Source organism: Vicia villosa, linkage group LG7 (genome assembly GCF_029867415.1).
Source record: "Vicia villosa cultivar HV-30 ecotype Madison, WI linkage group LG7, Vvil1.0, whole genome shotgun sequence".
Classification (NCBI taxonomy): Eukaryota; Viridiplantae; Streptophyta; class Magnoliopsida; order Fabales; family Fabaceae; genus Vicia; species Vicia villosa.
In genome coordinates this window covers 48,671,719-48,687,062 of record NC_081186.1, presented here as the reverse complement: position 1 = coordinate 48,687,062, position 15,344 = coordinate 48,671,719, and the positions used below count along the sequence as shown (strand labels likewise).

At 36.4% G+C, this 15,344-nt stretch overlaps 1 protein-coding gene across 1 annotated transcript; it reads right to left on the bottom strand.

The window, feature by feature from the left end:
- Window positions 1-11,745: 11,745 nt before the first annotated feature.
- Window positions 11,746-14,988, bottom strand: LOC131617197 (G-type lectin S-receptor-like serine/threonine-protein kinase At4g27290). The gene is made up of 7 exons (XM_058888540.1): window positions 13,624-14,988; window positions 13,403-13,531; window positions 13,170-13,324; window positions 12,855-13,065; window positions 12,546-12,783; window positions 12,307-12,457; window positions 11,746-12,207 (listed from the first exon to the last, which is right to left on the bottom strand). Exons 1-7 carry the CDS (start codon window positions 14,885-14,887, stop codon window positions 11,914-11,916), a joined length of 2,442 nt encoding a protein of 813 aa, XP_058744523.1. The 5' UTR covers window positions 14,888-14,988; the 3' UTR covers window positions 11,746-11,913.
- Window positions 14,989-15,344: the final 356 nt, after the last annotated feature.

Below are 15,344 nucleotides of genomic sequence, written 5' to 3'. Positions count from 1 at the left end.
GTCAATCTTTGATGCATAGTTAAAGGGACTGCTCCTACCCCATGTATCCACTCTCTACCAAGAAAAAGGTTGTAGTTGGCCTTTGTTAGGATAACCATGAACATTGTTAGCCTTGTTACTGAGCCCACTGTCAGATTTACTTGCATCATTCCCAAAGTGTGTCCAATTTTCCCCTCATAATTTGATAACACCATGTTGTATGGTTTCACGTCTGTATCGAACATGCCAATCCTCTCTAGCATATACTGAGGCATTAAATTAACGGCTGCTCCCCCATCTACAAGAACTTTGTTTCCAAGTCGTAATATATAAAGGCTTCAAGTGATTTCTCATGCCTTGATCAGGTCTTTCGAAGAATGCATTTTGTTCTTCGACCACACCATTATTAAGCACATAGTAACACACTAGTTTGTGCTTTGCCATTTCCTCATCATCAACTTCTTCGCAATCCCCTACCTCTGTCTCCTGGTAATACTCATGAGGTAAGACTGAAACTACATTACAATTCAAATTAACAAATGATACCCCATCAGACTCGAAGTCATCTATCAACATCTCTTCTTCCTTCATTGGGATCTCCTGCACCTTCTCCTTTACCGTTTGTTTTTCTGTAGTGAATAGATTTCGACCCACTGGTGGTTTGCTTTAACTTGCAGCCCCATAAGTGAATTTGCTGCTGCTGGATTCTCCCACATCCTTCGACTTCAGTTCTCTTTCAGCCTTCTTGATCCTCTGATGTCTCATCCACTGAGATCTTGACAAAGGGTTTTTTCCTTTGTAGTTTTCCAACCTATAAGCCTCCCTCTTTGATGCTTGGTGTAACACCCTTCTAAACCTCGCGGCAATTAATAAAATAACCAGAGTGAATATAAAACAAGGGTGCCACAGCTAAAATAAAACCATATTATAAGTCATCTATCATGCTTTATTAGGAACAATTCACCAAAATAACAAAATCATATTCATTACAGCGGAATAGCATAAACATCACCAAATATAACCCAATGGAACATAACCCAAACCTAACAAAATAGAGTACAATAATTAAACTCTAAGTCTAATGTTCCCCAGTGTTACAAGACCAGAGCATGACTGACACTATCCAAAATAATGGATAAACTCTACGAGCTATCCTCATCGAGCAATAAAGTTGCTACTCCTCAATCTTAAGATTATCAACATGTAAGGGTGAGTCTCATTCACAATTAATAAATATTATGCATTCATAAGCAACAAAACATCATAATATATCATTCACCCAATTTGAAATATATTAAGATTTTCAATTATCATTCATTAACCACAACAATTACATCACCCAACGTAACACTGAAATCCATTCAATCATGTTATGACAAAATGCATATGAACCAAGTGACACTATTCATGTGGTACCAATAAGCCGTGGAATTAATCTACCTGACCGATCTAAGAATCACCGAAATACGGCCCTACCGGCACAAATTCCACACAATGGGAATTATGCCCACCATTAATCCAAACATCATCGGGATCCATGTCCAAAATGATTTATGAAATGAATGCACACATATGACATACTTACAACATCACCGATCTGATGAAATTCATCGTCTCATCATAACCTATCATTATCATCACCAACAAGTATGCACATGCCTCCGCAATCAATCAATCATTTATACATTTATCACAATCAACATAGTAATAATCAAAATTCATCCATGACTACACCAATACATTGTCATACTCACAAATCACATATATGCACAACGTTCATTTCACCAAAGCAATTAAATCGAGTTTTAAAATATTTAATTAGTTTTGCAATGCCCAAAACGGCACCTAAAAATGATACACAGATCAAAAGATGCGCTGTTTCAAAGTTCGGAAAATTTCTGCACAACAGGGTCCGCTTAGCGACCCTCCAGCGCGCTTATGGAAATCAATTTTCAATAACCTCGCTTCAAGAGACCTAAGACAGTAGCTAACTATGTTGGTACCTTCGCTTAGCGGGTTAGGTCCGCTTAGCAAGCTCAATTAATTTTTGAAAAACAAACAGCATCCGCTTAGCGAGCCAGAGGCCGCTTAGCGGACATGCAATTTTACAGAAATTCACCTCTGTGAAAGACCTGCGAAATCCAACATCCCTCACCCAAAACTCAGTCTAAACATCGATTAGGCACGTATTATCATAATTTCAAGCATCATTTAATCTTAATACCAATTAAAATCATACTTTCAATTGCCATAACCATAAACTCCCAAACCCTTACATATCCAATCGAAGCAAACAATATTTAATCAATCCTATTACCTATAAAACACATAAGAGATACTAATAGGAAGAGTCCCGCCTTACCTTGATTCAAAGTCTTGAAAGCTCTTCCTCTTCTTCTCTTCTCTTTTAGGTGTTCTTGTCCTTTCTCCTCTTTTTGCCTTTTTTACTCCTTTTTCACAATTTCCTCTATTTTTTGAAAAATAGAAATTATCTTAAGTAAAAGGCCTAACCATCACACCCCCTCTTTATTAACCACAACTTAAGCCCAATAGCTCTTTATTCCACAATCTCCCAATAATTCCATTAATTAATTAACTCCACTAATTAATTTTTAAATTCCAGAATAAATAAATAAATAGGAAATATGGGGTGTTACACTTGGAATTGTTTCCTGTACGCCATGGCAGTTCTTCCTCCCTGGTCGAAACTCCTCCATTTCTCTCTTCCTGCATTAACTTAGGTCCACCTATCTGTAGGCACGTCAGCAGGGAGTTTGAAATTAACTCTCCTTGCCTTTGGATGAGGGCTATCTTGCCTCATGGATATTCCCCTTTTGTCGAAGACGTGTATGTTAGGGTTGCTTCCCTGGTGATCCCAACCATCCGTAAAAGGGATCCTCTCGAACATTTCAGCCATTTCCTTGTCATACACTTCCCCACACTTGAGACACATGAGAATATCCGTTTCAGACTTGTAGCAATGCACCAGAAAACCTAGAAGAATCTCTCCTTGCCTTGGATAAAACTTCATCAGTTGGCTTTCTTACCTCCAACTTCCTTGAGTTTTAACACGTTGGGCTCTCTCATATTTTTCAGCAACCCTTCAACTCAAGACAATGGAGCATCTGTGGCACACCAACATCATCTCAGAATTCTTCTTGTGACATCTCCAGAGATATTCTCAAAGGCTATCATTTGCCTTTGGGTAACCATAACTTACTTTCTCTTTCTCCATCATTAGACACCTCTCTAATTCCTCCATTGGTGGCGCTGGTTGGTTCAGGTCCACCATGTTAACTCCTAAGGCAGGAACTTCAGAAATCCTCACTTTCTCAAACTTCATTTTGAGGCCCTCAGTATCCTCATTCATCTTTCCCACAAGGCCCTCAGCAGCCTTTGGTTCATACATTTCTGAAGAGAAACCTTCGACATCAGTATTGAAGGCAATGTTGTTAGTTAGGCTTTCAGTAGCATGCTTTCCTGTTGAGACAACTTCCTCTCTCTTGGCTTCATTGTCTCCAACTTCGACCATGTCCACCATGTTGATCTCCACAGGTTCAGTATAGGTGGTATCTACAACATGAAGGGGGTCGGCATCAACCTTCATATGGCTTTTGGCTTTGTCGGCAAACTTCAAACGCCCATCTGCATTCTGAATAAGATCCCTGAAAAGAAAACACTATGATGTTTTATGGCCAAGAAAATCATGATATTTACAGGAACCTCTTTTCTTTCGTTGTTCTAATGGAGGAATATTAGTATTATGAGGCACTATCATTTGGCCATCTTTCACTAATAAGTCAAAAATTTCATCACACTCGGTAACATCAAATGTGTATGTTTTCTTAGGAAATTTATCATTCTTTTCTACTTCGATAGAGTTCTTGCCATTCGAAGGTGTGAGCATTTTACAAGAGTATGGAGGTGCCTCTTTTAATTCAACCAAATCTACTTCAACTTCCTCAAAATTATAGGAATCATTAAAGGTTTCGAATTCTTCATCTTCGGCTTCGACATAAGCCACCCTCTCTTTTTTTATAACTCTTATTTGCTCTGGCCTTTTCAGCTTTCAGTCGTTCGACCTGTCAAACTCTATCTGCTAGTTAGGCCATGTCTCTTAGATATTGAGTGTCTAACTTCTTTCTAATAGAGTAATCTAGCCCTCCTGCGACCATTTTGACTAGTTCATGTTCAGGGACTACTGTAAAACATCTAGAGGTTCAGTAAACTTCCTTTTAATGCTAGCCAATTCCTTAAGACTTATCTTAGTCTGCCCCATGTAAAATTGCTCATGAAACAACCTTTCTAGACGAAGCCATGCATCTATAGAATTTGGTGGCAAAGTAGTGAACCATGTAAATGCATTCTTTGTTCACGAACTAGGAAAATATTTTATCCTTAAGTTTTCACTATTCGCTAAATCCCCTGCCTCAGTTAAATACCTGGCTATATGTTCGACAGTTGATTAACTAGTATCCCCGGAGAATTTTGAGAATTTGGGGATTTTACAACCCCTAGGTAATTCAGTGTGCAAGATAAAATATGCCAAAGGAGATGTATAATTTAGGCGTCGAAGCCCTGTGTTCAGGCCATTTTGAGCCATGATCCTTTCGATCATGGTAGTTAAGTTATTTTTAGCCACCATGTTATCTTGTCTAACCCTATTGTAGCAACCTGCCTAAAAATTAGACTTAGAGTCGCCACCTATTCTACCAAGGCGAATAGGAAACCTCGCGCAGTTAAGAGATCAGGGTAAGATACTATATTCAGGTCGAGGGAAGGTGTTAGGCACCCTCAACCCTTTCCTAAAGGTTAACATTGCAAAGATGAAGGTTTGTGGCAAAAGATAAAGAAAGATGACAGACAGTAAATAGAGTTAAAGGCTAATTATTTGAACATGATTAGAGTTTGGAAGAGGGGGACTCGCCTTGTTGCCAAGTGCCTACGTATCTCCTTATGGAGAATCAGAGTCAACGTAGTTCGGGGAAGGTTGTACGTCGTTAGGGTTGAATTTGATTAGAGATGTGTTTTTTAGAGGCTTTTTTGAATAGCCTATCGTAGTTTGGTTTGTTTTGTAATTTGAATGGATTTTAGAATTATTTTAGGGTTTGGGCGTACAACCCTGATTTGGCACAATTAACCGCAATGATCAATAGGTTTGATCACCATAGTTAAAAGATTAAGGATTTGCATTGTTACCAATTCAAATCGATTAATTCGATTATCACTAATAACAACTTATTGTATTTTATTATTTTATGAATTTTATTTTATACTGTTACCTCTCACAACCGGTTAATACGGTCACAAATAATAACAGATTAATTATAGAACGAGGCAGGATTAATCACCACAATCAATAAGATGATTGCAGCCATTTAATCGAATATAGTTTGATTTTATTTTAATTTAACAGTATTTTAATTAAAATCATTGTTAACCACAGCGATCAATCGATTTAATCGGCGCGAATAACAAATTAAAAATTTTAATATAATTATCATATATTTTTTTTTATTTACCAAATATAATTATTATATAAGTAATTATATATAAAAAGAATTAATTAAAACCAATTATATTAATTAAATTAAATTAGTTATTAAGGGTTTTATTCAATGTAATTATAATTAGGGTGCATATTATAGGGACTGGAATCTGGGACGCTAGATCTGACTTAGGGAATATCCTGGGGTCCAGATTTAGGGGGCGCATGGTGGATCTATATGGCAGGCAGACACTGGATCAAGAAGTAGTTTTCAGAAAAATAATGAAGGAGGGAGGGCTCGAACCTGCGACCCTCCACTCCCCAAGCGTGTTCATTAACCACTCCACCACGCATGCATATGCGTTAAGAACACGCGTCCGTAACCTAATGTATGAAGCAAGAAAAACAAAAGAAAAATAGGCGCGCGAATTTAAACTACCCAGTGGCACGCAGACACCTCATCATCGTCCCCAACACCATCTTAAGATCCCTGCAAAATTAGCTACGATTTTGCTACGATTTCATTCGTAGCAAACTTACCTGAAAAATAGCGAATAGCACCTGTGCAAGCATAAATTGTTCGCGACCCTTCCTTTACCCTTGTTTAGACCATACGAACCTAACTATACCCTCGATTAGTTCTAATTTCGTTCCTAATTAAAACCCCTAAACTGAAACCCTAAAAGCTCAAAACGGCATCAATGGCAAAACATGTGTAAGGCAACCAAACTTCAAACAATTAGTTCAGACACGATCAGAACGACAAGGAAAACTCAAATATGCATTCAAATTTCAATGCTAATGCGTGAAACATTCAGATCGAGCGAGTTTTTAAAATGACATACCTGAGTTGAATGGAGAGAGTTCTGGGGGTGTTGAAGTAGAGTAACGATCCTCACAGCTTCAGAACAATCCCAGGAATCTTTTGCAACCTTTAGAATCTCTTGAGAGCCACGAGTTATCCCAAACCGAATTCACGTTCTTGGTGACTTTTTTGAGTTCTCGCTAGTGTGCCTCTCTCAGAATTTTTCGTCCCCAACCCTTATGCCTTGTGTTTAGTACTTATAGGGGAACAAAATTAGGTTAACAAATAATGCCCAAGGTCTTTGAATCAAATCTTGCCATATTTGAATATTTGGTTTGGTTTCTTGAATCTTAAGCTATTATTTTGGTCCAAATATTGTGTCAATCTTCCCAATCCATGTATGCACGAAATTAAGTATATTTTGGACATTAATTGTGATTGAAATTGGCCTTTATGAATATTTTATCATAATATTTGATTTTATACTTAATTAAATCATAAAGATGAAATAAAAAATATATTAAATCAATTAATATGATAAATTTCGTGCCCTTTTGTTTTGGACAAGCTAATGGCTTGTGGATCAAGTTTGTACCATAAAAACATAGGCCCATTTGCAAAATTCCTTAATTTGAACCCTCTTTTTTCACATTTGGTCCCTCAAAATCACCTGACTTTGATCAAGCATATCTCCTTCAATTTTTAAGCTATGAGGGAGTTCTAATACTTTTTAGAAACCTCAAGAGGTCCTCAACAAGCCACTTTGGAACATATTTCTCATTTGAAGCTTTTATCTTGATCATATCCCCTTTGGGAAAAAACTGTTTCTGAAGGATGCCTGGAAATGACCTGTAATCTTTTGCTTTGTATCTCTTAAATGAAGCATTTCTAGCCTTGGCTTGTGAGACACAAAGTTGTAGAGAATCCAATTTCCTTCAAAATAGACTTTGAGTGGGGAATTTTTGATGTTCCATGTGAAAGTTATGCCGAGTCAAAGTTGGGTTGACTTTCTCCTAAGAAACCCTAATTTGAACCTTTTTGCATTTGTTCATCTCTGAGTTTCTATTAATGGAATCATGATCAATTCTTGATCAAATGATGATTATGCATCCTACACTTGATGTTTGCCTAATGATCATGGTTTGAATCATGCTTTGATTGTAATTGACCCTCCAGTTTGAATCAGTTGACTGTGAATTATCTGGATCGTTTGAGTGAGCAAGGTTTTGGAGTTTGCTCTTAAACCTTGTTATGAGAGAAGTGTGGAAGGTAAATTTTGGGATATGACACCTATGAATTACTTCGTAGGCATTTTGATCTCTATTAACCATCAATATCCTCCTAGGTTGTTCCTCAGGGACCTCTTGTCGAATCTCTTGTTGTTCTACCCTTGCCCCCATGTATCTTTCGACTACATTTTTCCTGGGTGGCTGAACTTGATTAATGGTTGGTTCTTCCTAAGTTCCTACAAGGTTTTGCCTACATCGGCCTGATGGTTGGGGAGCCGCAAAAAAATCTGCTATGCGCGTCATTTGCGCTGATAAATGTTGATAGGGCTGGGTGTTTTCTTGATTTGTCTTATTAATATTTTGGATCAAAGGGGAGAAGATTTTGTTCATCTCACGGGCAAGAACTCCAACCATATCATGGTTGCTAGCGTCCTTTTGTTGCCTAAACGTTGCCTAATTATTAGTTGTTAATGTAGGCATTTGGTTTGACGGACCTTGGTTTTAGGCACTTCGACCCACAGAGCCAGCATTTTGTATTATATGGATGCGCCATTATGTAATCCTGACATATAAGAGAATGGCATTCCATATGGTTGTTCTCTCCAAGGCCTGAAAACTTTCAAAACCCGGCGGCCTAGGGGTTGAAGGTTGTGCCTGGTTTCCAAGATATGTCGAAAAAAGACCAACTTGAGCACTTGATGGAATATCTATTGTACTCAAAAAAGGAGGCACAGTGGTCGAACTAATTATGGGTATAGATCCTGTGGATGTGGGTATGGCCTGAGAACTATTCGTGGCCATAGATCCTGTAGATATAGGCATGGCCTGAGAACTGTTCGTAGCCATAGATCCTGTAGATATAGGCATGGCATGAGAACTAGGCATAGTGGTCGAAGCACTGGTAAAACTTGCCACGACCGTACCTGACCCTTGTGGAGGATTTTGTCCTCCTTGATCATTGGCAACATTAGCCATTTTTCTGTTATATGTCCTCTTAGGTATTGGTTGTGAACTGTTGGTAGTTTTACCGCTCCTAAGGTTCATACAACGTCTTGGTATATTTTTTAACTAAAAAAGACAACAATTTATAAATGAAACTTATGAACTTTTAAACTTTCGACACTAGTCCCACTGGGCGTGCCAATTTGTTTACCAGTAATTTTTGACAAACAACCGCTAGTCTTCCAAACTGGGTAATTTGGTAACTTACAGGATCGACTAGATTGATCCTAGGACATGTGTCTCAAAGTTTTTAGTTTTCTCTAAGTTCATTTTATGAGTGGTCATATTTCTGAATTATGAATAAGAACAAGATTCTTCTAAAAAAGAAACTAAGTATTGTCTAAGAATTAAGAATAAACCTTCGACTGTAAAGTACTGGGTAAAGTATAAAAATTGAATCTAAAAGGGTTGTAAATATTGTAAAGTGTAGGAAATTAAAGGCTTTGACAAAATATAAAAGGGCTGATTGAAAGTAAAGAAAAGTAAATGGCGAAAAACTGGAATTAATGAAACTATAAATGACTTTAGAGTAAAGAAAACAATGGTGTTTTTATACATACATGATCAACAGACTCATTTCTCTCGCGCCGGTACTTCGAGTATTTAAGTGATTTTTGTATACAATGTGAAAAACACACTTAATCTTAAAATCTAAAATTCCTATTTATAATGATTCGACCCTAACGGTCTCTATACAGATGAGTGACATGTTCGATATTTCAAACGAAAAAGATCTTCCAATGATACCCCGTGTTCTTCTGGCGAACAGACGCAAGTTCAAATTTCAAACTCTTCTCGCTCAAAGCCTTTTTTAAGCCATCCAACGTGGCTGTCGAAGCAAACTTCTTCATAAAAATATTCCAATTACGCACTTGAAGCTGTATTTACTTCGACGTATCAAGTCTCAAAATAAAAAATCCATAAAAGGAGTAGCTTCTATAAAGCCATATTTCAAGCTATAATAATCAGAATATGATATTCTTAAATCTTTGTCGAAATTCCCAGCTAACAAGAAGTTAAAAGAAGAGATTGGTCCAAATGAGGAAGTAATGTTCTTATTTGTCCGTTTTCAAATATGTCATCAACGAATATTCTTATTCCTTGTACATCAGCACATGGAAAACTAAACTCTCGTTCTTCAATATTTTCCTAATCAGTGTTTTGAATTTGTTGTTTGGTACTTTTTTTATTCTTAACCTTTTGTTAAGTTCTTTGAGAGACTAGGGTATAGTTAGAATCCTTGAGAAGTTTTTGACAGATTATCATTGAGTTTGTAATTAAAATTTTGATTACTGAATTAAGTTCTTATTTTAAAGGATAAATCAACTTGACGGGTGGACTAGAGCTAATTTTGTTAACACTAAACCAAATTAGAATCCTTGTGTTTTTTTATCATTTTTGAATTCTTGTTATTTGGGTTGCGAAATTTTTTTTATCTAGAAACCAATTTAAAACCACCCCCTCCCCCTTCTTGTATTTCTTTGCACCTTTAAACACAATCATAAAAAAAAAGGTGATATTGACGTAAATAATAAAAATACTAGTCCTGAGCCTAAATCCCATATAAACCCTTTTCCAGCTACAAACAAAGAACGTCATATTGAGGATGTATCCCATAAAATAGTAGCATCATGCTTCAAAGATGACCTTATTAAGTTATTGTTGCCAAGCAAAGTCCCCAATGTTATCTTCATGTGAACATTGTCTTCTTGCATCTACTAAATATATTTATGTAAGCAAGGCATGGTGAAAATAAATATCAAATAAGATGAAAAAGTTGGAAGTATACTCATTGTTCCATTCAATCTAGAGGTAAAATTTTCTTGTAACTCTCGTTTTCATGTTTTTTATAAAAAAATGTATTTAATGTTTTTTTAGTTTTATCCTTTACATTTTAGTTTTCATTTATTAATAATTTGTTATTTTTTATAAAATAAATATTTTATAATTTATAGATAAAATATTTATTTGGGCATATATATATATATATATATATATATATATATATATATATATATATATATATATATATATATATATATATATATATATATATAATAAAGTAATTAAAGTAGTGTATTGGTTTTTTATTTAAATTGGAAAAAAAATTATTTAACTTGTAATAGTAGATAACTTTTAGTTCACCATGACAAACGAGGAAATATGGTTCACCATGTTATCCTTCACCACCACTTTAAAGTGACGTCCTTGAAAGTGTTATAGAGTAGCCTGCACTTCTTATTGGTGTCGATGATAACCATCTGGATATTGATGGTGGCGGCATGCTACTAACGGTTGCTCCTTCCATCAAACTTCGTCAATGAGGGAGTGTGAAATTCTCTAGTACGAGGCCCCAATTTCGTCAAAAAGAGGCTAGGGATCCATGATTTCAATTTCTTTATGGGGGTCGACCTCCTCCCGTCATTGTTGTTGATTGACGATGTTGTCTTACAAAGCTTGATTGTGGCGGCGCGGTTTTTCCATATCAGCTTGCATCTCTATTATGGCTTGGTGGTCATTTCCAAAACTGTTGTCTGCTTACATAACGCCTCGTGTTGTCACCATATTAAGGACGACAATTGAGGCAGTATGTGATGTGTGTGAAGGTGTGACCTAGCTTAGTTTTACCCGGACACCACAGTGAGCGCCATTTGTATTTGCTTAAAGTACATTAATGAGGGAGATTGTGCTCACGTATTGGATTGCGAGAGACATTGTAAGTTGAATTTCGTAGAATTAGTAAATCCTCTTTCCAAACCCTAAGGATGGAGTATTTATGGAGAACTCCTTGGTTCGGGCTAGAAGCAAAGAAACTATTTTCTCTAACTTCTTGATGAAAACATGAGATTAGGGGAAGAATGTTTCTTCCTCAAATCGTAGGGGGCGGTTTTCCCTCTTTGATTGTCATTCCAAATCGTTGTTTTTTGGGCACGACACATGCCTTGTGCCATAAACGAGCAAACCTGAATCCTAATTCAGATTAGGCGACTCGGCCTACTTGGCGCGACCCGGAGAATGCCCAAGGCCAGCGGGGTGACTCGGTACATGTTCACCCTACGCTCTAGCACTTTATTTGAGCTTCTTAGCCATACGCTACCCATTTATGGGTCTAATAAAATTATCAGAGTGCGACTCAAATACTTCAATCGCTCATCTTTACAAAATCAACATATAAAAATATTCACTCTCTTTGCATAGATAAAAAATATGTTCACCAATTTTTAAAATAAATTGGAAAAGAGAGGAGTTTTTATCAATTAAAATGACACTAAAAGTGACACTAACTATCATTTTACAACTATTTCTAAAAGAGTTTGAACTCAGGTTTAAACTCTTATTAATGAACTAGTCCCTCAAGTATTTTGTGATAAATATTTGCACACTCTCATTTAAACATAAACAGATCATGATTATCTTGGGTGTAACATTGAAATAGAAATTTCATTTGTTGATGACAATTCTTGTTTGCTTGAGTAAGACACAACTTCATGTGGATAAAACCCTGGCTGCCTTGGATTAGGCAATGCTCTCTCCCCATTCATCATTAGAACAACAGATGACATTTCAGGCCTATCATCTGCTCTATCTTGCACACATAAGAGTCCTATGTGAATACATTTTAATGCCTCATCCATAATAACTGAACCTTTAAGGGACTCATCTATCAGTTCCAATTGTTTATCCTCACTCCACAATCTCCAAGCCTGAGAATCAATCATAAATATAAATTATGGGCTTAGGTGCACATAGCCTATGTATAGTAGCCAAATGTAAATTATAGGAAACCATTTAGGTATGCTTACTTGTCCAATAAGGTTAAGATTATGTTCCGGGTTGAAAAATTCTCTGCTCTTCCTCCCACTAACAATTTCTAGAACAATAACACCGAAACTGAAGACATCCGACTTTACTGAAAAAGATCCATATACAGCATACTCTGGAGGCATGTAACCACTGCAACATATTACAAAAAAAGTGAACTAAGGAAAAATAAATATCATAAATTGCGTAAACTAAGTAGATCAAGTTTTGAATTTCTTACTGAGTTCCCACTACTCTGACTGTATTAGCCTCGTCGTGATCTCCGCCAAAAGCTCTAGCGAGTCCAAAGTCTGATATCTTTGGGTTCATATCGTTATCAAGAAGAATATTACTGGTTTTTAGATCTCTATGAATGATTCTTACTCTAGAATCTTGATGAAGATACAGAAGTCCTCGTGCAATCCCGCTTATAATATGAAAACGTGTGTTCCAATCCAATACTTGACTTTTAGTTCGATCTGACAAATTCCACAAAAAAGTTAACATGAAGAACTTATATGAACTTAGATTAGATAAGAAAAACTCATACCGAAAATAAATTTGTCCAAACTTCTGTTAGGCATGTATTCATAAATCAATATTCTTTCATCATTATGAATACAGCAGCCAATGAGTTTCACAAGATTTCTATGCTGAAGATTTGCAATCAATATAACTTCATTTTGAAATTCCTGTGGTCCTTGTACAGATTTAATCGAAAGCCGCTTGACAGCAATCTCTCTACCATTTGCTAGTACACCCTGTTGATCATTCATTAATCAGAAATATAAAAATCATAGAGATAGTGGATTAACCATTATCATAAAAAATAATTTGAAAAGTCCTAAATTCCTAATCATGTCACCTTGTAAACAGGTCCATATCCACCTTCTCCCAGTTTCTTAATTTGGGAGAAGTTGTCAGTGGCATTAGCTATGGTAGAAAAATGAAAAGTTGATATGTCAATGCTTTCCTTCTCATGATTCATGTTATCTTCATGGTTAATTGGCGTGTCCCTACCTGATATGTTTATAACAGGTGAACAATCACTTAGGAAATTTAAAATAAAGCCGAAAATGAAAAAATCTCAAAACTCACCTGACTTTTGAAGAATTTTCCTCTTTAGAAAGATGACATATCCAACCGTCGTAATACCCAAGAAAAGGATTCCGATTCCTACTAAAATACCTGCTATCAGTTTCTTCTTTGTGTTATCCGTTGAACTACCTGCTATTATTTTCTTCTGTGTTATTTGTTGAAATACTAATAGAACACCTAAATACTAAAAAAATTTATACTAAAAATAACAAGAAAAGTACCTAATTCTGAAGCAGCCACTCTTATGTAAATCTCTTGCCCAACAAAGATTTCTGTCCTCATATCAGTGATGTTATTGAACCAAATGATGCATCCACTTCCACCATTTCTAATATTTAAACTCGCATAAGCGATGCAACTACAATTTTTCCGGCATTGTTTCTCACATTCCAAAAGATTCATTTTCTCATCAAACCACGACTCAGACGTGTCCGGCAACTTCATCTTTGTATACTTAACAAATCCATCTCTATCGTCACAATCCAACTTCACCTTCCTAACACACCCGTCACTATCATTCGACGATTTAGGTGCGAAACCAATGAGACATTTGCATATCTCTTGGTTCCCCACATTACAATCTGAATTCGCACCGCATATGTTATAATTCTCACACTGGTCCCCAGGGCCAGCGAGGAAAAGTTGCCAAGATTCGGTCGTATATAACCAAATGTAACGTTGCACGAAGCCGGTCGGAGTGATAAGGTATCTCGAAACAATCGTGTCGTTTAACGGTTCATATTTAAATCGAACTTGTTCCTCAGTCAACTCAAAGGAAAATTTGAAATAGCTATAGAGTGTTTCCCAAGGAATCCCGGTGAAGAAAAATCCATTCCATGAGCCTAATCTATAAACTAACACCGGTCCTTTCGAAATAAAGAGTTGCGGAAAACCATTAGAATCTATATGATACGAAAACTCACCTCGTGCAGGATCACCTGTGTTTTTCCATGATATCAAAGAATTATGTGCTCCATTGATTCTATCGGTTCGAAGAACCATCCCGGGTAATAAAGTATCACCAGGATAATCAAAGCTTTGCCACCATACATCATTAACACTTCCGTTTCGTACAACGATGTTTCCCATGTCCAAGAGCAATAGAGACGGATTCTCTACAATTGTTGATGCATTAGAGAACCAAATTGTGTTCTCCAAGCCATCAACTATGACTGGATTTCCTGTATCAGTAAGTTTGAATACTCCTGTTGAGTTTTGCAGTGGTGTATCTCTATTTGCTACCCAAACAATTGTCCTTGGGTTGAGATTCTTGTACCATATACAAAAGTATATGTTTGGTGAAGTCTCTATGTTGGTGAACCCGGCTTCGAATTTTCCGGTTTGGGAGACTAGGAACTCGTTATAGTTGATGGATTTGTCTGGAGTGAGGCTTCTGAGGGAGATGACAATAGGAATGAAGAAGATCAATAGGTTAGAGAACAGAAGAGTAACAACGTTGTTATAGGTTATAGTTCTTCTAGCCATTATTACAACGTTGTGAATTATGATGTTGTTTGATTTTTTTAAGGAAGTTATGTTGAAATCATGATGGTTTGGTAAAGTGTGTTTTGAGGAAAAATGGTGAAGTCAAAAATCGTGTCAATGACTATTGGTAACTTTGTCCCAACAACTCTAAAATGCAAAATTTTCAAAGATTCCTATACATACCTACGCCGCTTTTTGACTATTTTAAGGTGGTCACTAACTAATATTTGTTTTGGTTCTTTTTACTTTTCACCAACGTAGATTGTTCATATTTTCTTGTCGAATTTAAAGGGCCTACCTATTATTGATTTCAAAAATATGTCTAGTAATGGATTTGAGGTTCAACCAATTTTTGATAGAATGGGATGGACAAATTTCTTTGTTAAAAGAAAAGAAGTCACTTTACATCAAGGTCGCTTGAGATTTTTGGATGTGTATTTGTAAAAAGTACAATGCC